Source organism: Panicum virgatum, chromosome 3K, assembly GCF_016808335.1.
Source record: "Panicum virgatum strain AP13 chromosome 3K, P.virgatum_v5, whole genome shotgun sequence".
In the NCBI taxonomy this organism is placed as follows: domain Eukaryota; kingdom Viridiplantae; phylum Streptophyta; class Magnoliopsida; order Poales; family Poaceae; genus Panicum; species Panicum virgatum.
In genome coordinates, this window is record NC_053138.1 from 14,844,983 (window position 1) to 14,869,004 (window position 24,022).

At 48.9% G+C, this 24,022-nt stretch overlaps 1 protein-coding gene across 1 annotated transcript; it reads left to right on the plus strand.

The window, feature by feature from the left end:
• The first annotated feature begins 13,685 nt into the window (after positions 1 to 13,685).
• On the plus strand, positions 13,686 to 16,483 carry LOC120700632. Its single transcript, XM_039984879.1, has one exon. It carries the CDS (start codon positions 13,842 to 13,844, stop codon positions 16,179 to 16,181), a length of 2,340 nt encoding a protein of 779 aa, XP_039840813.1. The 5' UTR covers positions 13,686 to 13,841; the 3' UTR covers positions 16,182 to 16,483.
• Positions 16,484 to 24,022: the final 7,539 nt, after the last annotated feature.

Below are 24,022 nucleotides of genomic sequence, written 5' to 3' on the forward strand. Positions count from 1 at the left end.
AGAGAGAGAGAGAGACGGGGGAGGGAGGGCGCCAAGGGAGGTAAAGAAAAGAAAAAAAAAATGACACGTGGGTCCTATCAATTGATAGCTGGTATAGAGTAAGGATATAGAGAATGAACGAGCACGAGAAACCTGAAGATAGAGAAGAAAATCTCGATGACCAGGATGCAACATTTTTTTATTGAGTAGATTTGGAGTACGACGAGTGCGGATAGCCTAAGTAGGAACGCGCACGGCACGGTCACCGACGACGTGGCGTACAGGAACCTGGTGACCTGGTAGGCGGCGGCGTGGGCCGGCAGGCGCACCCGGTCGAAGAAGCGCGCCCTGGCGAAGCGGGACAGCCCCGCGTGCGGCGAGAGCGCCTCGTGGTTGAAGGCGTCGTAGGCCGCCTGCGCCATCTCGCCGTAGCGGAGCACGGTTGTAAGAACCGCCCAATTTGCACTCGGTTTAGGTGAAAATTATTGATTAATCAATTAAGATGAGAGTTAACACGTGTCCGTCTCTCGACACGCCACGTGTTAATCCACGTCTTAGAGGCACTTAATCAACACAATTCATCTAAAACGATCGCAAATTCGGTAGTCCCGGTATGTACTCCAACATATACTCAAGATCCAGCATATGCACATACCGTTTACAATCAGATACATCGCCACAGAACCACAAAGTGCAGTTTTACATTACCAAAGTTCATTACAGGTTCGATACAGGAGGGTTCAAACTATCTTCCATTATAAACTTTGGGCTCACGAAAGCCATATTAAATAGAACATAGACTTTATTATGTTTACATACTCTCACGAAGTTCGGTTACGATAAAAACCTATTAAGATAATGGTGTCTTGCTCATGGACACCATCACAGCCACAACAACCTACTCCTCCCTCGCAATTGGATCAGCGGGATAGAAGTGGCCGAACACCACTTCCGGCTCACCTGCAATTAGGTTTAGAAAGCAACCTTAGTACAAAGGTACTCGCAAGATTTACGCGATTAAATAAACAAGGATTATGCAAAGGCTCAAGTAAAAGCTTTAAGATTAAGTAATTATTGCATAAGCATGAGCTCTCTAGCAAAATTAATTGATGTTGCCCGAACCCCAAAAATTTTAGTTGATTAAAAGCATAACATATGAAAAATATACGTGATCATAGATGTGACATGAACCAAAGCCGACAATACCGAAATTCTATACGAGGAATTCGACGAACTAAAAGCTTGCTCATATCCGAGAGCGCGACAATTCGAATTGATTAAAAACCTTGCAAGGGTGCACTACATTACCCACACGACGCAGGGACCATGCGGCTCACCCAACCCGCTAAAGTTGGATAAGGGGGTACTCGCGTCAACCATTCCCAACAAGGCTCGATCATTGAACTTCACACCTAGCTTACGCATAGAGACTTAGTTCCACCGGAGACATCTCTAAGCTTTTCTATACATAGTTACACCCGGGGACACCCCTAAGCCTCTCTGCATAGTCTTTGGCCACGTATCTAGGACTGCACATCAATGATCAAGTCAAAGAAGGTAGTTGGCTCATCCGTACCATTATTTGGATATGTGGTAGCACAGAAAGGTGCTCAAAGTCGATGGCATCCACGGACGGTCCTTAAACGACCCAAGCGGATTATGCCATGTGACAACATTCTCTAGGCCCTACCATTCCGCTCGAATCTCGGCACTACCACTCCAATATTACCCCAACGAACCAGTGCAATCAAGGATTATTGGTAAGTGTGACTCCAAGACATTCCTTCCTAGCAAGCGATATAATTATTCTAAGCAGAGCTAAGCATCTAATCAAGTTAAGTAATTAACTGACTAACAAGTGACAAAGACATGAGTGACAAATCAGGGGAGGACAATGCATGAAATTGGGTACAAGAATGCAATACATACATATTATATAACCCAACATTACCCAGTGATATAACTAACTAACTCAGATTAAATAGGAGCAAGAAATTATGCTTAGCTGCTTGCCTTGGTTAGCTTCGGGCTCGATCACGAACTGGACTCCGGGTTCAGGCTCAACGATCTCGGTGGGCTCCACTGGTTCGACCTCCGACGATTCAGTCACTATAATGTATGAAGTGATGCGTATGCCTTAGATTGCTACCATGGTTATGCAAGAGGATATGGCATGCAGAAAGAATGGCACAACATGCGATGACACACAATGCAACCACATGCGTCGACAAACGATCATGATTGCAAATGCAAACGAAAAGCTAGAGCAAGAATTAAGAAATAAATTATTACAGCAAACATAAATCATAAATTAAATTAAGCACGCAAAGGACATTACAAAGAACTCATGAAACTTGGATTTGCGGTAAAAGGATTTTCCTAGAATTACTTACAAAAATAACGAGCTTCGGCGGTCCTATACAAGATAAATCAGAAAAGGCATGCAAAAGTAACTAAACAAACCCAAGAAAATTATCATAGATACTAGGCATGAAAACAAAGCTAACAAAACTAGTTTCACCATTTTGTCACTTTCCAGCAAAAAGTTATGCAATAAACCATTTTTGGACAGAGCATATGAAAACACACTAAAACTTTAATAACCACAAGGAAACATACAAAACAATATTTTTCCTAAGTAGATCTCAGCGATACGAACCCAACAAAATAAGTTTCGCATTTTTTTGAGGTCTATATAATTTTCTACACATTTTTTTCAAATTTGCAGCACAAATAAAACTCGTCGAAAACGCTAAGTGCACCCGGGGTCGCCCCCACGGGCCAGCGGCCCACCCAGGCCGGGTCAAGGCAAGGCCGGGCCTTGACCGCGACGTGGGCGCGGCCACGGCGCGCGTGGCGTGTCGCGCGCGGCGACGGCGGCGCGCACGGCGTGCCCCAGGTGATGGCGAAGCTCACCGGCGGCAGCACAAGGGGAGGACGGCAATGGCCGGGCTCTCTAAATGGACGAGGAGAGGTCGGGCAAACGGATAAGGATGCGCGCGGCACGGTGCACGAGGATGGCCGGCGCGTGTCCCGGAGATGGCCGGTGGCGGTGGCAACGTGTGGCGCGTGAGGCAGAGTAGGGAGGAGGAGGAGGAGACTGACAGGTGGGCCCGGGCGAGGAAAAAAAGAAAGTAAGTTTAAAATTTGAAATAAAGGCTTTTCCAGGCTGAAAAATTCACCTATGTTTTACTGGAGATAGATAAAATCACCAAGAACACAATGCAATAAGAATCACTCGAAAAGCTTTTGTAATTTGATCGTAGCAAAAAGAACAAAGAGGTTGTTTTTGAAATTTCCTAGAATTTTGTGGCTCGGTTCAAAGGTCACAAAATCCTGCAAAAATATTTTTAAAACAATAATTGAAATCTAGTATTTAAATAAAAATTTTGGAGGCCAAGTTGCATAGCAAAATTTAAACTTTCTTAACAATCACAAATTCAAACATACACAAAATTGAATCCAAAATAAAGCACACATGCCCATGATGCTCCCTTATGCCTTAATGATGCTCATGATGATGTTGTTAACATGTTAATCATGTTTAAATTTTTCGAGTCGTGATAACTCTCCCCCCTTAAGAAAATCTCGTCCCGAGATTTAGATAGATAGGATGAAAGGGACAAAACTCCAGGTGGATTGAGGCCATATTCACCTAGACTGGATAATTATCTACGAGATGATGCATAAAAGCAGGGGTGATGTGGTGTGATGAGACATTCTTAGAGTTTTCTTGATGGTGACTGTGTCCACATATAATAATATCTAGAAAGATAAATTTCATTAAGGAAGCGGGGTGTGGTAGAAAGACAACTTACTCCTTAGAAAAGAAATCCGGGTATTCTTGACGTAATCGATCTTCACGCTCCCAAGTGGCTTCATCTTCGGAGTGTTTGCTCTCCTGAACCTTGACAAACTTCACCATGCTACGCTTCACTCTTCTTTCATCATGATCAAGAATGGCAATTGTGTGTTTTTCGTAGATAAGACCTGGTTGAAGATCAAGTTACTCGAGGTCGATGGCGTCGGGTGGGAACTCGAAGACATTTCTTTAACTGAGAAATATGAAAGACATTGTGTACTGCGGAGAGTGATTGAGGAAGTTTCAATTGATAAGCTACTGCGCCAACTTTCTTGGTAATCCGAAAAGGTCCCACATAGCGTGGCACTAGCTTTCCTCTTACTTGGAAGCGACGAGTGCCCTTGAATGGAGAAACCTTGAGATAAACATAATCGCCAACTTTGAGGTGGAGTTCTCGGCGACGACGATCAGAATAAGTCTTCTGGCGAGATTGAGTAATGCGAAGATTCTCACGGATAATTCTGAATTGATCCTCAGCATTCTTTACCAAATCGGGGCCAAAGAAAGGCCTTTCTCCAGATTCGGACCAATTGATCGGAATTCTACACCGTCTTCCATAGAGAGCTTCAAAAGGAGAAATTTTGATACTTGCTTGATAACTATTGTTGTAGGAGAACTCTGCGAATGGCAAGCAAGTAACCCATTTCTTCTCATATATAAGAGCACAAGCTCTTAGCATATCTTCTAGGATTTGGTTGACCCTTTCGGCTTGACCGTCGGTTTGAGGATGATAAGCAGCACTATATGTGAGATCGGTTCCCATCGCTTCATGAAGACTTCTCCAAAAGTGAGCAATAAATTGAGGACCACGATCAGAGACAATTTTCTTAGGAACACCATGAAGACATACAATGCGGGTAAGGTATAACTCCGCATATTGCTTGGCATGATAAGTAGTCTTGACTGGAAGAAAATGATCCGATTTCGTCAAACGATCCACGATTACCCATATAGAATCATACCCTTGAGAAGACCTGGATAATCCAATGATAAAATTCATTCAATTTCTTCCCACTTCCATGATGGAATAGGTAAGGGCAGAAGGGTACTGGCCGGTTTGAGATGTTCGGCTTTAACTCTTTGGCAAACATCGCACTCGGCGACATATCGAGCGATTTCTTGCTTGATGCGAGTCCACCAAAACCTTTGCTTGAGATCTTGATATATTTTGGTACTGCCCGGCTGAATGGAGAATTGAGAACTATGGGCTTCACCAAGGATAATTTGCCTGAGGTTATGATCCTTAGGCACCACAATACACTTCCCAAAGAATAGAACTCCTTCATTATCAGTAGAGAAACATCAAGCTTTGCCCTCCTTTATTAATTCCCGAATTCGAGCCATACCTTTATTCTTCTTTTGGAATTCCTTAATTTGATCATAAAGGTCAGATTTGACCGTGAGAGTGGCAAGATAGCCTTCTTTGACTATGGAAATTCCTAAGTTTCCGAAGATCATCACAAAGAGTATGCACAGGAGGAGCCATGGTCAAACAGTTACATTGAGCATTCCGGCTTAGTGCATCGACGACGACATTTGCCTTACCAGGATGATAGTGCACTTCAATATCATAATCCTTGATCAGTTCAAGCCATCGACATTGCCTCATGTTGAGATCAGATTGAGTGAAAATGTACTTGAGGTTCTTGTGATCAGTATAAATGTTGCAATGATTGCCAAGCAGATAGTGACGCCATATTTTTTAGAGCATGGACAATGGCCGCAAGCTCTAAATTATGGATAGAATAATTTTCTTCATGTCGCTTGTGTTGACGAGAAGCATAGGCCACTACTCGGCCTTCTTGAATAAGAACACAGCCGAGACCGATGCGAGAAGCATCGCAGTAGACATCGAAACTCTTGGAAATATTTGGCTGAGCAAGAACGGGAGCGGTAGTGAGACGATCCTTGAGGGTTTGAAAGACTTCTTCACAGGCTGGGGACCACTCAAACTTGACATCATTCTTCAGTAACTCAGTCATAGGCTTCGTAATTTTAGAAATGTTCTCTATGAACCAGCGGTAATATCCCGCAAGTCCAAGAAAACTGCGGATCTCATGGATATTCTGAGTTTGCTTCCAATCTAGAACATCTTGCACCTTATTAGGATCTATAGCAATACCATCCTTGGAGAGGATATGACCAAGAAAAGATAATTCTTCAAGCCAAAATTCACATTTACTGAACTTGGCATAAAGACGATGTTCTCTAAGTTTTTGAAGGACAATATGAATATGACGAGCATGATCTTCTTGGGTCTTGGAATAGATGAGAATATCATCAATAAAGATGATCACAAAGACATCGAGTTCCTCCATGAAGATGCTATTCATTAGATATATGAAATAAGCCGGCGCATTAGTGAGGCCGAAGAACATGACAGTGAATTCATAAAGACCATATCTAGTAGAGAAAGCCGTTTTAGGGATACCTTCCTTTCGGATCTTGATTTGATGATAACCTAACCTTAAATCAATCTTGGAGAAATAACGAGCTCCCGAGAGTTGATCAAATAAGATATCAATCCGAGAAAGAGGATATTTGTTCTTGACAGTGACTGCGTTTAACAGATGGTAATCAACACACATCAGCAAACTATCATCTTTCTTCTTTACAAAGAGAGCCGGGCAACCCCAAGGAGAGGAGCTCAGATGAATGAAACCTTTGTCCAACAAGACCTTGAGTTGTTCCTTCAACTCCCTTAGCTCATTAGGAGGCATTCGATAGGGCCGTTTAGAGATAGGAGCTGTTCCAGGCTTGAGCTCTATGACAAATTCAACCTCACGATCAAGGGGCATTCCTGGTAGTTCTTCTGAAAAGACATCCGAATACTCACACACCACGGGAATATCTTCCAACGCAGTGGCTTTGGTACTCGTCAGAGTATACAGATGAGATTCCATCTTAGAAAGAGAAAGGAGAACTCTACTCCCAGAGGGGTGCAAAAGATCGATGGTGCGGGGCCCACATTTGATAACTCTGTCATGCTTACCCAACTAATTCATCCCCAGAATCACATCTAGGCCCATCTTATCAAGGATGAGAAGATTAGCACAAAAAGTAGTTCCCTCAATGAGGATTGGAACCTCATTAACAAAATGTCTAGCAATGATTTTCCCACCCGGTGATTCTATATGGTATGACACTTGTAGATTTTGCGTCTTAAGTTTACTATGCAGCCCAAATTTCTTGTTGATGAATGAAAGAGTTACCCCAGAATCAAAAAGAACAATCGCAGGGTGGGAATTGATTAGAAGCGTACCCATGAGTACTTCGGCATCCTCTGGAACTTCTTCAGCAGTGGTGTAGTTAAGACGGACACGCTTAGGAGCTTGTTGTGGCTTAGCTTCATGACGTGGTGCTTGAGGCAAAGGATTATTGGGCCTAGGTGCATTGAAGGCACCGCCACGCCTCGGAGAGGGGCAATTCTTGGAGATGTGGCCTATGCCACCACAATTGAAGCACGAACCCTTCGCGGCAACACCTGGGTTGTTCCAATAGGCATTGGCCAGCCTAGGAGCTTGTCCTTGAGGAGGTTGAGGGTGGCGCACAATCCACATAGGACGTGGAGGTTGAGCACCTGGCGCCCGAGGTGGAGGAGGAGGCCCCAGACGCGGACGTGAGGAGCTACCGCCTGCCGAGGTGGGAGCAGAATGCTTGTTCTTTGCTTCAAGTTTCTTCATCTTATGCTCGGCTCTAATGGTGATATTCACCAAGTCATTGAAGTCTTCAAACTTGGTGGTAGAGAGCTTGTCTTGCAATTCTTTGGAGAGCCCATCATACAGGCGTTCATATTTTTTGGCACCGGTGGCCACTTCTTTAGGTGCATATTGGGAGAGAGTGTTGAAGGCATTGACATAGGCCCACAACTTCCATGAGTGAGATTCAGAAATTCCTTCTTCTTGATGTCCATGATATCCTGGGGAATATGGAAGGAGCGAAAAGCTGTGCGGAACTCCTCCCATGTGAAGTGGTGGTTTGCGGGGTGAGATGCCTTGAAGTTCCGCCACCAAGTCCCATGGGCATCATGAAGTTGATGAGCAGCAAAAAGAACCTTCTCATGTGGCTCACACTCAATAAGATCAAGCTTTTCTTCAATTACATTCAGCCAGAAATCCACGTCAAGAGTATCCTTGGAGCCACGAAAGATGGGAGGGTTGGTATGGAAGAATTCTCCGAACCTGTTCACTTGAGGCTCAGCCCTAGGACCATAATTGCCGGCATTGCCCATCTGATTGACTAGGTGCGCCATAAGTTTAGTTTGTCGAGCCAGGACGTCCGCGACGGTTGGGTGAACGGGAGGTTCAGGAAGGGGGGCCTCATTGTTGCGGTTGTTAGTGCCACCCGAACGATTACCACCATCCCTCTCAGTTCCCGAATGCAACACCATCCTGTTAATAAACAAAACGGTTAGCGGTCTGGAATGGACGATAGAGGATACTCGAAGGAAGGTTGGAAAAACAATGTGTAGATAAAATTCTAACACACGATCAACACAGGAGTAGTAACTCTAAGAGGAAAAACAGATTTGGTGATCAGACGAGTGAGAGTATGCTTGCATGCGAGATATGAATGCAACATGACGTCTCCTCACATCGTGAGCACGCCTTAACGTTCTAGCACTCACTCACGACCCGAAACAACCGCATTGTCTAGCAGTGCTACAACCCTCCTACTAGCACTTAGGACAATGGGTGATTCCCACCCTCTCAACCTCGGTAGATTGCTCAAAAAGCTTTCAGCAGGCGAAAGGGTTTTTCCTATGCTCCCACTACTTATGAAGACAAGAGGGGTTAAGCACATCTTAATTAAACAAGTGAAGCAGTAAGAAAGAATTAGCTCTAAGACCAAGGAAGAAAGGTAGCATCTTGCCTTAAGTTCAACTTTTTAACAAAAATAAATCTTAGTGCAAGTGATCAAATTTTATTTTACTCTCAACCCACTAAACAAGTTTTAGGTTCATTTTATGGAATCTCGGCTCTGATACCCGTTGTGAGAACCGCCCAATTTGCACTCGGTTTCGGTGAAAATTATTGATTAATCTATTAAGATGAGAGTTAACACGTGTTCGTCTCTCGACACGCCATGTGTTAATCCACATCTTAGAGGCACTTAATCAACACAATTCATCTAAACCGATCGTAAATCTGGTAGTCCCGGTATGTACTCCAACATATACCCAGGATCCAGCATATGCACATATCATTTACAATCAGATACATCGCCACAGAACCACAAAGTGCAGTTTTACATTACCAAAGTTCATTACAGGTTCGATATAGGAGGGTTCAAACTATCTTCCATTACAAGCCTTGGGCTCACGAAAGCCATATTAAACAGAACTTAGACTTTATTATGTTTACATGCTCTCACGAAGTTCGGTTACGATAAAAACCTATTAAGATAATGGTGTCTTGCTCAAGGACACCATCACAGCCACAACGACCTACTCCTCCCTCGTATTTGGATCAGCGGGGTAGAACTGGTCGAACACCACTTCCGGCTCACCTGCAACTAGGTTTAGAAAGCAACCTGAGTACAAAGGTACTCGCAAGACTTATGCGATTAAATAAACAAGGATCATGCAAAGGCTCACGTAAAAGCTTTAAGGTTAAGTAATTATTGCATAAGTATGAGCTCTCTAGACTATCACCTAGCAAAATTAATTGATGTTGCCCGAACCCCAAAAGTTTTAGTTGATTAAAAGCATAATATATGAAAAATATACGTGATCATAGATGTGACATGAACCAAAGCCGACAATACCGAAATTCTCTACGAGGAATTCGACGAACCAAGAGCTTGCTCATATCCGAGAATGTGGCAATTCGAATTGATTAAAAACCTTATAAGGGTGTACTACTTTACCCACACGACGCAGGGACCATGCGGCTCACCCAACCCGCTAAAGTTGGATAAGGGGGTACTCGCGTCAACCGTTCCCAACAAGGCTCGATCATTGAACTTCACACCTAGCTTACGCATAGAGACTTAGTTCCACCAGAGACATCTCTAAGCTTTTCTATACATAGTTCCACCCGGGGACACCCCTAAGCCTCTCTGCATAGTCTGTGGCCACGTATCTAGGACTGCACATCAATGATCAAGTCAAAGAAGGTAGTTGGCTCATCCGTACCATTATTTGGATACGTGGTAGCACAGAAAGGTGCTCAAAGTCGATGGCATCCACGGACGGTCCTTAAACGACCCAAGCGGACTATGCCCATGTGACAACATTCTCTAGGCCCTACCATTCTGCTCGAATCTCAGTACTACCACTCCAACATTACCCCAACGAACCAGTGCAATCAAGGATTATCGGTAAGTGTGACACTCCAAGACATTCCTTCCTAGCAAGCGATATAATTATTCCAAGCAGGGCTAAGCATCTAGTCAGATTAAGTAATTAACTGACTAACAAGTGACAAAGACATGAGTGACAAATCAGGGGAGGACAATGCATGAAATTGGGTACAAGAATGCAATACATACATATTATATAACCCAACATTACCCAGTGATATAACTAACTAACTCAGATTAAATAGGAGCAAGGAATAATGCTTAGATGCTTGCCTTGGTTAGCTTCGGGCTCGATCACGAACTGGACTCCGGGTTCAGGCTCAACGGTCTCAGTGGGCTCCAGTTCGACCTCCGACGATTCAGTCACTATAATGCATGAAGTGATGCGTATGCATTAGATTGCTGCTATGGTTATAAAAGAGGATATGGCATGAAGAAAGAATGGCACAACATGCGATGATACACAATGCAACCACATGCGTCGACAAAATGATCACGATTGCAAATGAAAACGGGAAGCTAGAGCAAGAATTAAGAAATGAACAATTACAACAAACATAAATCATAAATTAAATTAAGCACGTAGAGGACATTACAAGGAACTCATGAAACTTAGATTTGCTTTAAAAGGATTTTCTTAGAATTACTTACAAAAATAACGAGCTTCAGCAGTCCTATACAAGACAAATCGGAAAAGGCATGCAAAAGTAACTAAACAAACCCAAGAAAATTATCATAGATACTAGGCATGAAAACAAAGGTAACAAAACTAGTTTCACCATTTTGTCACTTTCCAGCAAAAAGTTATGCAATAAACCATTTTTGGACAGAGCATATGAAAACACACTAAAACTTTAACAAATAGTAAGGAAACATACAAAACAATATTTTTCTTAAGTAGATCTCAGTGATATGAACACAACAAAACAAGTTTCGCATTTTTCCGAGGTCTATCGAATTTTCTACGCATTTTTTTCAAATTTGCAGCACAAATAAAACTCGTCGAAAACGCTAAGTGCACCCGGGGTCGCCCAGCCCAGAGGCTGACAGTGGGGGCCATGGGCCAGCGGCCCACCTAGGCCGGGTCAAGGCAAGGCCGGGCCTTGACCGCGGCGTGGGCGCGGCCACGGCGCGCGTGGCGCGTCGCGCGTGCGCACACGTCGCGCACGGCGACGTCAGCGGCGGCGTGGCGCAAGGCGGCGCCGGCGAGGCGGGGCCGGAGCGGGGCAGAGGGGGGGCGCACAGCGTGCCCCAAGTGATGGCGAAACTCACCGGCGGCAGCACAGGGGGAGGACGGCGACGGCCGGGCTCTCTAAATGGACGAGGAGAGGGCGGGCGAACGGATAAGGACGCACGCGGCACGGTGCACGAGAATGGCCGGCGCATGTCCCAGAGATGGCCGGCGGCGTTGGCGACGTGTGGCACTTGAGGCAGAGGAGGGAGGAGGAGGAGGAGACTGACAAGTGGGCCCGGGCGAGGAAAAAAAAGAAAGCAAGTTTGAAATTCGAAATGAAGGTGTTCCCGGGCTAAAAAATTCACCAAATTTTTACTAGAGATAGATAAAATCACCAAGAACACAATGCAATAAGAATCACTCGAAAAGATTTTGTAATTTGATCGCAGCCAAAAGAACAAAGAGGTTGTTTTTGAAATTTCCTAGAATTTTGTGGCTCGGTTCTAAGGTCAAAAAATCCTGCAAAAATATTTTTAAAACAACATTTGAAATCTAGTATTTAAATAAATTTTTTGGAGACTAAGTTGCATAGCAAAATTTAAACTTTCTTAACAATCACAAATTCAAACATACACAAAATTGAATTCAAAATAAAGCACACATGCTCATGATGCTCTCTTATGCCTCATGATGATGTGGTTAACATGTTAATCATGTTTAAATTTTTCGAGTCGTGACAACGGTGCGGCACAGGTCGATGTCGAGCGGGTCGAGGAGGCCCGCCCAGCCGCCCTCGCCCTGGAGCTCGCGCCACCGCCGGGCCGTGCCCCCGAGGCCGCCGTGCTGGGACGACATGCTCAGCAACGGCTAGCTCCAGCCTTGCCTCTGCAGCTGCTTCGGTCGCGGCGATCTTTATACTGCGATGGGCTGGTCACTGGTGGCAGCGGCTTTGGCGTGCTCGGGTTCGCTTCCGATGACGAGGAGAGCGCGAGCGGCGACGGCATGACACGCATCGTGCGGGGATGCGCATGATGAATTGGACATGCGTCGCGTGCGACAGCGTGGCCCAACTGGGCAGGGGGAAAGAGCCGAGCAGGGGTACGCCTGCCGTGCGACACTGCCCAGATACCCGCCGCGTGGCACACTGGCCCCACAAGGCGCAAGGCCCGTCCGCTCGAGACCACCATCGAGCCAATTTCACAACGTATATCGAAACCGGCTCCAAAATTAGATCGAGACACAGCATCATCAAGGACCTCACGTCCCTGACGTCTACAGCCGCCGGCCCTCGTTCTTCACTGCGCGGCCTAGAGCTCGTGTGAGCAAGCAGCTGACTGGCGTGTGAAGAAGACTGCTGGCTGAGGGCTGAACCTTTTTTTTTTGAGAGAGAGAGAGAGAGGTGGGGCTGAGGGCTCAACTGCTGACTAGACCAAAGCAGTATTCAGAAACAACTCAAACAAGGCCTCCATGAAGAAAGACGCAGGTTATAATATAGGCCTCTTGTTGGGCCTGTAGTTCTCCTTCTCCATCATATATGCGTGTGTTTCTCGTATGGGATGGGATGATGGACTGGTGAGGATCGATGTGGGCTCCAGCTTCGGCTCAATCTAAACGGCCAAAGAGAAGACGGCTGCCGCTCCTGCCAGCGAGGACGGACAACGAGCCGTGGATCTTATACATTTTTCGGAAGATTTTTTCTTCCTTATCTTCCACTATTTTAGATTTTTCCACTATTTGAGATTCGTGCCAACTAATTCTATCTGTCTGATCCACGCCCTAGTCACCCGTCTCCACCACCATGCGCTCGCCACCTCCACCATGGGTGCCCATCGCGGTTTCCGCCGCTTCCGTGGCTGCCCGTCCCGGCGGCCACCACCGCCCAGCTCCCTCCGCCACCACCGCCCCAGCTCCCTCCGCCACCACTGCTGCTGCCCGTGGCGGCCCTGCCGCCGCCCGCAGTCCCGTGGCTGCCCGTCGCGGCCCCCCCCCCCCCCCCGCCGCCGCCCCCGAGGCTGTCCGTCGCTGTCGCCGCGCCCCTGCGGCTGCTCGTCCACCGCCGTCGCCGACCCATCTCCACCCGCCGCGTGCTGTCAAGATGTTGATTTAGAAAATGTTGATTTAGGTTTTGATAATTGTTGAATCTATTATGTCATGATGTCGAGATAGCTGGTAAAAATGTTGAATGTAGTATTTTTTTTCTAAAAATTGTTGAAATGTGTTGTATAAAATGTTGAATCTATTCTTTTTTAAATGTTGAATTGTTTTAAAAAATGTTGAATCTAATTAGACTATAATCTGAATTTAATGAGCTTTATAGTTATGTTGCTTATCCATCTTCGGGTTGACATATAGGAGCCCCCACTACGAGTCCTGCCTCCCTGCTCCTCTGCTCCCCGGCGGCGCCCAGAACAAAATCGGGGAGAATCCCATCCCGGATTCCCGGTCACCCCCAACGTCTTCCTCGTCGCCTCGCCTTCCCCAATTCGTCCACCAGTAACTCCCAAACTCTCCTCACTAGTCACCATGGCTGCGCCCTCGCCCTGGGCGAATCTCTCACCCAAGGAAGTCTCCGAGATCGCCCGCCGTGTCCCCTGCGAATGGGACCGCGCCCACATGGCCTTCGTGTGCCGCTCATGGCGCGCGGGGCTCGCAGCTTCCCCGCCCCCGCCGCTCCCGCGGCTCCTCCTGCCGTCCGACGACTTCACTCGCGTAGCCTGCATCCTTAGCGGCTGCAGCATCCACCAGGGGCACCACGCCCCGTTCGGCCTGCGCTACCTCGGCTCGTGCGACGGCGGCTACCTCTTCCTCGCCATGGAGCAGAGTCGCGGCCACCGCCTCATGGGCCTCCTCCAGGATGAAGGGGGGCACATCCACATCCACTTCCTCCCCGACGAGGTCTGCACCCGCTACAACCCGTCGGCCCAGCACGTCCACAGCATGGTCATCCTCGCCGCCACCCTCTCGTCCGCGCCCGATGTCCCAGGCTGCCTCGCCGCCGGCATCGTCACCTATCAGCGGGACGTCGACGGCCCGCGCCAGCTCCGCTGCGCGATCTGGCGCATCAGTGATCGGGTGGTGTACGACATCACGCCCCCCTACATCACCGAACATGTGGAGGACCTCGTGTACCGCGACGACGGGTGCTTCCATTTCCTCACCGACGAGGAGCACATCCTCGCGTGCGCGCCGACCTTCGTTCAGGATGGGGACGAGGCGCTGCGGGGAGTATCGCTCTCCTCGACGCTACGCCGCTGCGTGCCCAGGGACACCAGTCACGATGGGTTCGTTCGAGCTCGTTACCTGCTCGAGTCCCGCGGCGAACTGCTGATGATCGTCAGGTTCGCTCCCGATCCTGATTCGCCGACGTCGGGGTTCAAGGTGTTCAGCCGGATTGGACCGCTGGCGCTCGAGGACGACGGCAGCAGCGGCATGGTTGGGCGCCCCTATACCTGGAGCGAGCTGGACACGCTGGGTGGCCGGATGCTGTTCGTGGGGAGAGGCTGCTCCAGATCCTACGAAACGGCCGACTACCCGGGGTTCAAGGCCGGCATCTACTTCTTGGATGATCGGAGCTTCTACGAGGAGGAGATGATGTTCCGCTGTGTCAATGAGAGGCAGTATCTCTGCAATGACAACGGCAAGTGGTCAGAAGGGCCGCGTTCGGTTGTCGAGCGCTTCTTCCCGGAGCAGGTGCCTTCCAACCACTCTTCTCCGGCTTGGTTTCTCCCTCGTCAAAGACGTGCAGCTTGCCTTCCGAAAGATATTCTGATAGAGATCGCCCGACATGTCCGGTGCGACGCTGGACGCATTCGCGTGCTCCACGCCTGTCACCTGGCGTCCGCTGACCTCGGGGCGGCGGCGCCGCCGCCGCAACTCCCGTGGCTGCTCCACCCGTTGCCTGGAGGGCCCTCATTCTCCTGCTTATATTGTGGGGACGGCGCGGAAAGCGTCATCCACAGCGTGCGCACCCCCGCCGACGCCCGCTTCGCTCGCTACTTCGGCTCATACGACGGCCGGTGGGTGTTTCTCGCCGGCGGCCCGGTTCATAAGTTGGTCAATATTCTGAACGGGAAGGTATACTTGCTCCCTGGACGTGTTGCGTACCCGCGGAACGGCCGGGACGACATGGCCATTCTCGCCGCCACGCTCTCGTCGTCACCCGACAATGAGGGTTGTGTTGCGGCCGCAATTGTGCAAATGGATTACCTCAACAAGCCCAAGGGGATTGTTTTCTGGGAGATGACATCAGCTGTTGGCGTGGACCCGTTCGCACCTTCGAGCATAAAGATGGATCCGGAAGATGTACTGTTCCACAACTCATCTTTCTATTTCATCACAAGCACATCAGAGATATTAGTCTGGAAACCGGATGTGTCTCAGGGTCTGCTCCCCCACGACAATTGGAGCTCGTACCGCATCCAGTATGGAACTGACGGACTCCACTATCAGCAGATCCGTTCTCGGTATCTTGTGAGCTCCCGCGGAGAACTACTGATGGTGATGAAGTGCGGTCAGCAGAAGAATTGTCGAGCTGAATACTTCAGGGTGTTCCATGTTACCGGCCTTGATGAAACAAAACCACCTTTCGCTCCATGTCTCTGTACTGAGCTGAAGTCGCTTGACGGCCGGATGTTATTCTTGGGACGAGGGCACTCTAGAAGCTACGAGACCAGCGATTTTCCAGGGTTTCTCAGCGGCATCTACTTCTTGGATGATAATGGCTCAAACCAAATAGACAAGGCATCCTACTCTTGCAACGACAACGGGAGGTGGTCGTCAGGATCGCCTCCCATAATTACCAACTGCTTTCAGCCAGTACAGGGCGGCTCGGACTACTCATCTCCGGTATGGCTTCTGCCATGAAAGCGAGCTGGACATGCTGGGTGGCCAGTTTGTAGGGCGAGGATAGTCTTCTCCAGCTAGGCTTCACCCTTGAGATGGCAGGTTTTTGGCTACGATCCTCTCTACCTCCGTTTGTTTGGTGCTGAAATAATTGCTGTGGTTTTGTTCAGTGAGTTGAAAACTTGATACCATTACTTTTCTGTACATTGTGGAAATCAATCAGTTTGCATTCCTGAATGAACAAACGACTACCATTTGCGACCTATTTGTGTGAAGTGACAGAGAATCTATCCTAAAAATATGTGTGTTGGCAATCAGTGTTTTTTCTTATGATTTCACTCTATCAAGGAATTGGATTGATGTGCTTGGAATCTGAATTTGTGAGACTCATTATCCTTCCTTAATTTGTTTACCAATGGGTACCTCTGTTCTGATTCACTAAGAAGAAATGCAGAGCCAAGGAAGGCTTACTTAATTCATTTACCAATCTTCTGAAGTGTTTAGTTTGCATGCCTTCCTATAATGTGATCTTGCAGTGGAGAATGCAGTCTGTTTATCATCGCTGTGAGAAAAATGTTTTGATTCGTTGTGCATTCCTGTCATAGAAATATACATATAGCTATTGGTGATTTCAGTTGCATCATTTGTTCTTTCTGTGGATACAATCAGGTACTCACAATTACTGAACTTTATCCCTGTGCCTAGTACAGACAGTTTCTAAATCATGTGTTCAATGTAACTTTCCTATATGTGAATTGACTGAGAAAAGGACATCAATGTACAAATGCTAAGTACTAGTATTTGAGCTTTGCAGGTTTGACACATTACAACTTTTTGATCCTTCATGCTTTTCATGATTTCAAAGCAGAAATGTCTATTGCCTTCTTTAGCAATAAATGGCTATTGGCTAGCATGGTATTCATGCTATGGAATTCGTTACCTTGAAAGAAGCACTTCTGTATGTAGATGTCATCTTTTTTCCCACTGTCTGTTCATGATAGGTCGTTGTGTTTATCCCTTGCGTGAGTAATTGCATGGCATTACCAGGCACATCATGCTGATAGTAAAACTATGTTGGCTTACACTTCAGTGTAGAAAGTGCTTTGTTTTTTTGGTGAAAAATAAAATGCTAAGTTGTGCTCTGCATTCCTGATTGACCCACTCATTGCATGGCATGGTCACATGGAAGCTGATTTTGCATAGTTTAACTGAAGCACAGTAAAGATGCACTGGACAAGTTAGTGAGGCTCTATGCCGAACGAACACGGAAGACCCTGACACCCCGTCCAACCCCTTTTTTTGATATAATGGATAATCGGCCTCTATATCCACTACTGGTGATATATGCAGCCAAGTCCAATTTTTCCTGGATTATGCGTAACTGATATACTGAACTCTGTTCATGTTTCTCCGTTCAATCCTATGTCGAATGTATCCTAAGATATGTGTAAAGAGCCCTTTTACAATACTTGGAAATACTTCCCAACGCCTCGCAACGCCTACACAAAATAACTATTTTGATTGATTTAATTATTTGAAGGGTAGTATGGTCATTTTGCAATAAAAAAACCCACCCCCACCCCGCGCGCCTGCATCGCACGCCGCCGCCGTGCGTCCGCGCCCCACCCCCGCGGGCCCTCGTCCTCTGCATCGCACAGCGCCGCCGTCCGGCCACGCCCTCGCCCTGTTGACGCCGCCGTCCCCTGCCCTATCCTCGGACTTCGCTGCCGCCGCCGCCCTACCCTATTGTACTGCGCCGCCGCCGCTACCCTGCCATCACCGTCGCCTGCCGCGGTGTGACATCCCGAAAAATCTACCAAAATAAAACACGCGCTAAAAATAATTTTCAAAATTTTTTTTCATCGTCGAGCTCAATTATCCCTAAACCCTAATCTCTTCCTAGAATTTTTTTTCCGCCGTCCCGACACCCGGTTTCAACTGTCGTTCCATCTCCCATTTCTCCTCGCTCCGCGTGCGTCGCCGTCCGACCGGACAACGCCGGCCACGCGCGGTAGCCGCCGCGAATATCGCCGGCACGCGCTCGCTCTCTCTCTCTTTCTCTCTCTCCTTCTCTTTTTCCTTTTCTTTTTCCATTTTCCTCCTTTTTCTTTTTTCCTCCTCCCCCTTCCTTCCCTCTCTCCTTTCCCCGCACGCTGCAGAGCAACTCGCCGCCACGCCCCGCTCCCCGCACGCACGCGCGCTCCCGGCCGCCCCCTGCCACCCCGCCTCGCTGAGCCGCCGTGTCGCTCGCCTACCTCGACGCCGAGCCCCCTCGCCCGCCGCTGCCGACCCGCCCTGCCCACCTGCCCACGCGCCGCGTGCGCTGTGCGCAACGCGCGTTCCGCGCGACCTCGACACCGCCGTGCTGCTTGCCTTCCTCGATGCCCGAGCTCCGCGTCCGCCAGCAAGCAGAGCCACGTGCGGTGCCCCGCCTTCGCCGCCGGCCGCTCCTGTGCTCGCACAACACCCACGCGCTCCACGTGCCTGCAGTGCCCGGCACACCGCTCGGCCTCTGCCCGAGCTATCCCATCTCCCTGTGCCGCCTCGCCGCTCCACGACGGCGAACGCCATTAATGGTCGCGAGCTACCTCGCCGGCCGCCCGACACGCCTCGCCCGCTCCACCGCCTTGCCACGCCTATAAGTAGGCCCTACACCTCGCCTCCGACCTGCACAACCAGCCCACCAACCCCAGCTCTCCACCTAAGCCCTCTAGCGCCGCCGCCCGAGCAAGCTCTGCCCGCCGCCGCCGGCCCCCGTGGCTAGCACGCTCCGCTGCACCCCAGTCCATGGTGAGTGAGGGAAAAGGGTCCCACCGTCGCCCTCTTCCTTTTCCCCTAGTCCCGGCCGCCGCTAGGCCCTGCAGCGCCGCCGCTGCACCGGCCAGGGCCGATTGCCGCCCGTCGCCATGGCTCCCCTCCCTGTGGGGCCCCTCCTCCGAAATTGAGGAGGGGAATCCATTCCCCGTGAGCCCCTCCTCCTTTCCCCCTCCTTCTCGGCCGCCGCCGTGCCTCGAACGGCCGGCAAGGGCCGCCGCCGCCCCCTCACGCGCCCTCCCCTATTTCCCGTTCGGGAGGAAGAAGAGAAGGGCAAATATGCCCATACCCCCTGCACTCTCTCATTTTTAATAAAGAGCCCTTCCACTCTTTTGTCTTTTGCAAAAGAATCCCTGCCCTTTATTATATTCGCAAATAAACCCTTCCACCGTATAAACACAATTTCAATTATACCCCTACACTTTTCCAGAGTGGCCCCGATGTTTTCTAAAATTCCAACCAAGCCCCTGTTATCTCAGAAATAATTGCAAAAAGGCCACTGAACCCTAGTTTAGCCCTAACCACTCCTTTAACTCGTCATTTCATGCGCCAAAAATCGTCCGATCGTCCTGAAACTTTACCACGCTATTTCTTATATACTTTTGACCATGCCATTAGAAAACCACCCAAAAATATTACTCCTGTCTCCCTATCTTAATTATTTTCGATTCGAGCTCAGCGATAAAACTTTTATTCCTTTTTCTTGATTGTGTGCTTGTTTGTGTGCGGCGTAGATCACGGTGTGAACGAGGGAGAACTCGTCGACGAGCAGTACTGTGAGCAAGCGAACGAGGACCAGTTCCGCGACCCCGAACCCGAAGGACAATACCTCGATCAGGACTTCCCGGAAGGCTTTGAGAACGGCAAGTTCAATCCCGCCTTTTGATGCATATTTTGTCCTAGTTTTTATAAACACAACATATTGGCCTGTTTTACAAAACTGTATATGTTTTAACTGCTAAAAACATGGTTGGATAGCCACCCCTTGATTTGTTATAACTATTCCTTGACCACCTAGATTAATGTCTGGATATGATCTGTTTGGACGTTAATCGCTGCTAGAACGCTTAGGACCTTAAACACGGTACTACTTGTTTATAAAAAGAAAGTGTGTGAGTGTGTGGGAAGGGAAAATGTGGAATTTTCGAAAGATGAGTTTAGGCGGGATGGATGGCACTTCTGTGTGATGTGCCAAATGGTGTGCTCGTACCTGTGTGGTAGGGCAAGGGAGGGAGATATCCATCTTGTCACAATTAAGGACTGAGTTGGTGTGTCATCTTGCCTAACTCTACTATCGTGCAAACCACTCGACCGTTGTATGGGCAACGACTTAGCATAAACCCCACTAGTTAGTCTAATAGCCATCAGGAGAGCTGAGAGCAACGGGTGACCAGGGAGAAGGGATAAGCTCTGTGTGACTGATGCCCCGGTTAAACCTCGGTGATAGGTCGATGACCCCTTGGTGGATCCCGTGGTGGCTAGTCTGGTCTAGCTAAGGTGGGTAATGGCTTTGTTGGGATCTTCACCGACACTAAGGTGATTGTGCTGTGGTACCCCGCTTGTGGGTAAAGTTGCACACCTCTGTAGAGTTAAAATCTATTCGAATAGCCGTGCCCACGGTACTGGGCGAGTTACAGTTTGGTCATACAACTAGTGTTTCTTCTGGGAATGGATGGGTTGGTGTGAGTTGTTTTGGAAAAGTGTCCGGCAGTTGTGCCGTGTGCTACGGCGGATGAGGAGTCTGGTAGCAATCTAAAACTTGGATCCTGTGTGGATCAACCCTACGTGTAACTCAGCGTAAGATAATGGCTTTTGAAAACCCCTTTCGTTCAAATAAACCCATGCATAAAAATTGGCTTTCCACAAATTAAACCCTAGCCTTATCATTGGTTTACCCTGTGCATTATATTCTGTTTATACCCTCTCCATAGGTGTGGTCGGACTTGCTGAGTATGTTTGTACTCACCCCATTCTTAATTTTTACAAAGGAAGATCCAGACTTCGTTCCCGAAGACGTTGAGTAGAGGTTCCGTCCTGCACCCAACCTTGCCTGTGGATAGGGTCACCCGCAGGAAGTTCCGTATGGCGCAAGACTCTGATGACCCCCTCTTCATAGTTAATATTGTTGCGTGGGTGTTAGTTGTTATCCTCGTGATAGTGGCGCTTCACTGCCCACTTCCGCGTAGAGTTGTACGGTGATGTACCATCTGATGTAATAAAAGTGTTATCAGCCTCTTGGGACTGATACTGTATCACTTTTAAGTCTTCTCTTATGAGGGGACGCTTCATGTGGCATCAGAGCTGTAGGTTGGCCGTAGGACGTGACCCTAGGAGCAAGACTATTTTTCAGGCCTTTTCACATTAGGACTTTTCCTTGCTTAATCCTTTTTCCACACAAATACTCACAACTGATTCTTGCCTTGTTCCAGATGGCTGATAATGGATGGAGTGGCGGAATCTGCCCGCAGAGCCCGGCCATCCTAAGTTATTGCTACTCAGCCTGGAACGTGTCGGAGTTGTGGACCCACCAGAGTACGTCTACCGGGAGTACGACTCCAGGGGCACTCTTCGGTGCGACATGATGATTTTCGTGGGAAAAAGCACCCGCTACCCTGACGTGGACCCCTGGTTCATCTCCACCACTGGCTTTCGCTTCCATGACACCTACCGAAAGGCCGCCCGAAAAGCCCTGCGACGTCTGCGTGTGGTCTACAAGCATCATCTCCAGCGGACTCCTATGGGATTTTTCCCACCTACTGGAGGAAGAGGACTCTCATGGATTGCCCGGATGAGAGGACTTGGGAGAGAAGAAGAAGACCTAGAAGGTACAGTCTCCCACCTATCCATCTACCTCACCGGCCTGGATAAGCTCCACCGCGAACAGGCGGCACAACTGAAGCACCAAATCCACAGGGCAGAAAAGGCAATCCAAGAAATAGGGGAACAACGGACAAGAGTCGTACGACCTGAGTATTCCCTAGCCGCTCTCCAAGCCCAATGGCAAGAACACGAGGCTCATAGAGGAGTAGGAGGGTGGATGGAAAAAGAACCCGAAGAAACCCATTGGGATAGAGGTACTCAGACCGAAAATGATGTGATGGTGCAGTGCCTTCCACCAAAGAAGCGTCCTATCCAGATAGAGGAAGAGTCCCCATGATAGGAGCAGCACTCCAAGCTAGAACCCCTATCCTAATAATCGTGTATCCATGAAATCTGTATCCCACCATGTTGTAATAATAAATACCATCTATCCCCTTTGTACCCAGATATTTGTGTAAGTTTGTTCACCCTATCATTGTTTTCAGATGGCTGAGGAAGGATGGACCCAGGGCAATTGCCAAGCTGCACCTGGCTTCCCCAGCCTCTTGATCAACGCCCTGGAAAGCCTTGGCGTTACAGAACGCCCAAGGTACTATAGCGGAGAGTACGAGCACCATGGTACCCTCCGCTGCAGGGTGATCCTGGTCATCACCAGAAGCGACCGCTACCCCGACATCCAGCCATGTCGAGTGACCGCCATGGGGTTTAGACACCAAGACGCCTATCTCTTGGCCGTCAGGAAGGCACTCCGTTATCTGTGCCGGATTTTAGAAGGACACCTAGCCCACACACTGATGTGGTTATTCCCTCCGGCCATCAGAACCCCAGTTTGGGAAGCTCGTATGAGAAGCCTGGAACGGTGCCGCCATGAAGAAGACCCCCTGTACCAAGTGACTACCTATTTAGCCTCCTTGGATCACTCTTTGACGAGCAAGCCAGCATCCTGAGGGAGCAGACCCATCGAACCGAGCAAGCTGAGCTCGCGGTAAGACTGCAATAGATCCGGGTAGCCCAAGCCGAGGCAAGAGTCGCAGCTGCGGTCAGCAGCGAAGCGGTTGCCCAGGAGAGCCTCAGGCAGGTTCGGGACCGGCGTATACAAGATTGGACCAGAAGTGGAACGCCAGTCCCGGCGATTGGGGAAGACCATGTTCTACTCGGGACACCCGTCATAGGATGGGACCACTGTTGGGAACACCACAAGCCCTGCCGAGAACCCTGGAGGGTCTACTGCCGCCGAAGAAGCTGCTGCGCAACCTCGGGAAAACGGAAACCTAGAGAACGGCGAGCACGGACTGAAGCACACTCCGAAGAAGGCTCGCCCCGCGAGTAGCATGCCCCGAAGCCACCCCAACCCCTTTGGCTTAAATTGTACCCTAAAGTGTGACTCTATACCCGGACGAGTAGTACGCGTTTGGCCTTGCCCCAGTGTTGTACCTCCCCTCATTGTAATAAAGTTGTGTGTGTTTGTTGCTTGCAAGCTTGTGTGCTTGTTGTTAGTTTGTGTGCTTTTCAACGGAAGGTAGATTCTGCCTTTTCAAAAATACGAATTAAATAACTTAAACATCACTTAATTCTAATCCCAATCTCACAAAGACTCTACCCAATCTACAGATGGCTTCCCGAAGCGGTACGAGGGCCTCCCGCAACCGGACCCCTGCAGCCGCTGGCGCGGGAGTACAACCTAATAGACAGAACCCTCCTCAAGAGGAACAGGAAGTGAGCCAGAACAGAGGAGAAAATTCAGGAGAAGTGCCACTGCCACCACCACCACCCTTCGGGGACCTGGCACAGATAATACAAAACCAGACCCTCATACTGGAAACACTGGCCAATGCCCTCGTCAACAAGCGGCCACGAGAGCAGACCATGAATGACAAGCTGACATCTTTTCTGAGGACTAAGCCACCCACCTTTGCTGGATCCTGCAACCTCTTGGATGCAGACGACTGGCTGCGTGTGATCCAGAGGAAGCTCGAGCCGTTCGAATGCCAAGATTGAGACAAAGTTCTTCTAGCAGCCCACCAACTCACCGGGACTGCCTTAGCCTGGTGGGAGAATTACTGTGCCGTGGCCGAAGATGCCTCCACCATCACTTGGAAAGAATTTGTGAAGGAGTTCCGCCACTATCATATCCCCTCGGCCACCATGAAGCGTAAGGCGGACGAGTTCCACGCACTGCAGCAAGGGAGCATGTCAGTAGAAGAGTACACCCACCAGTTCATGGAGCT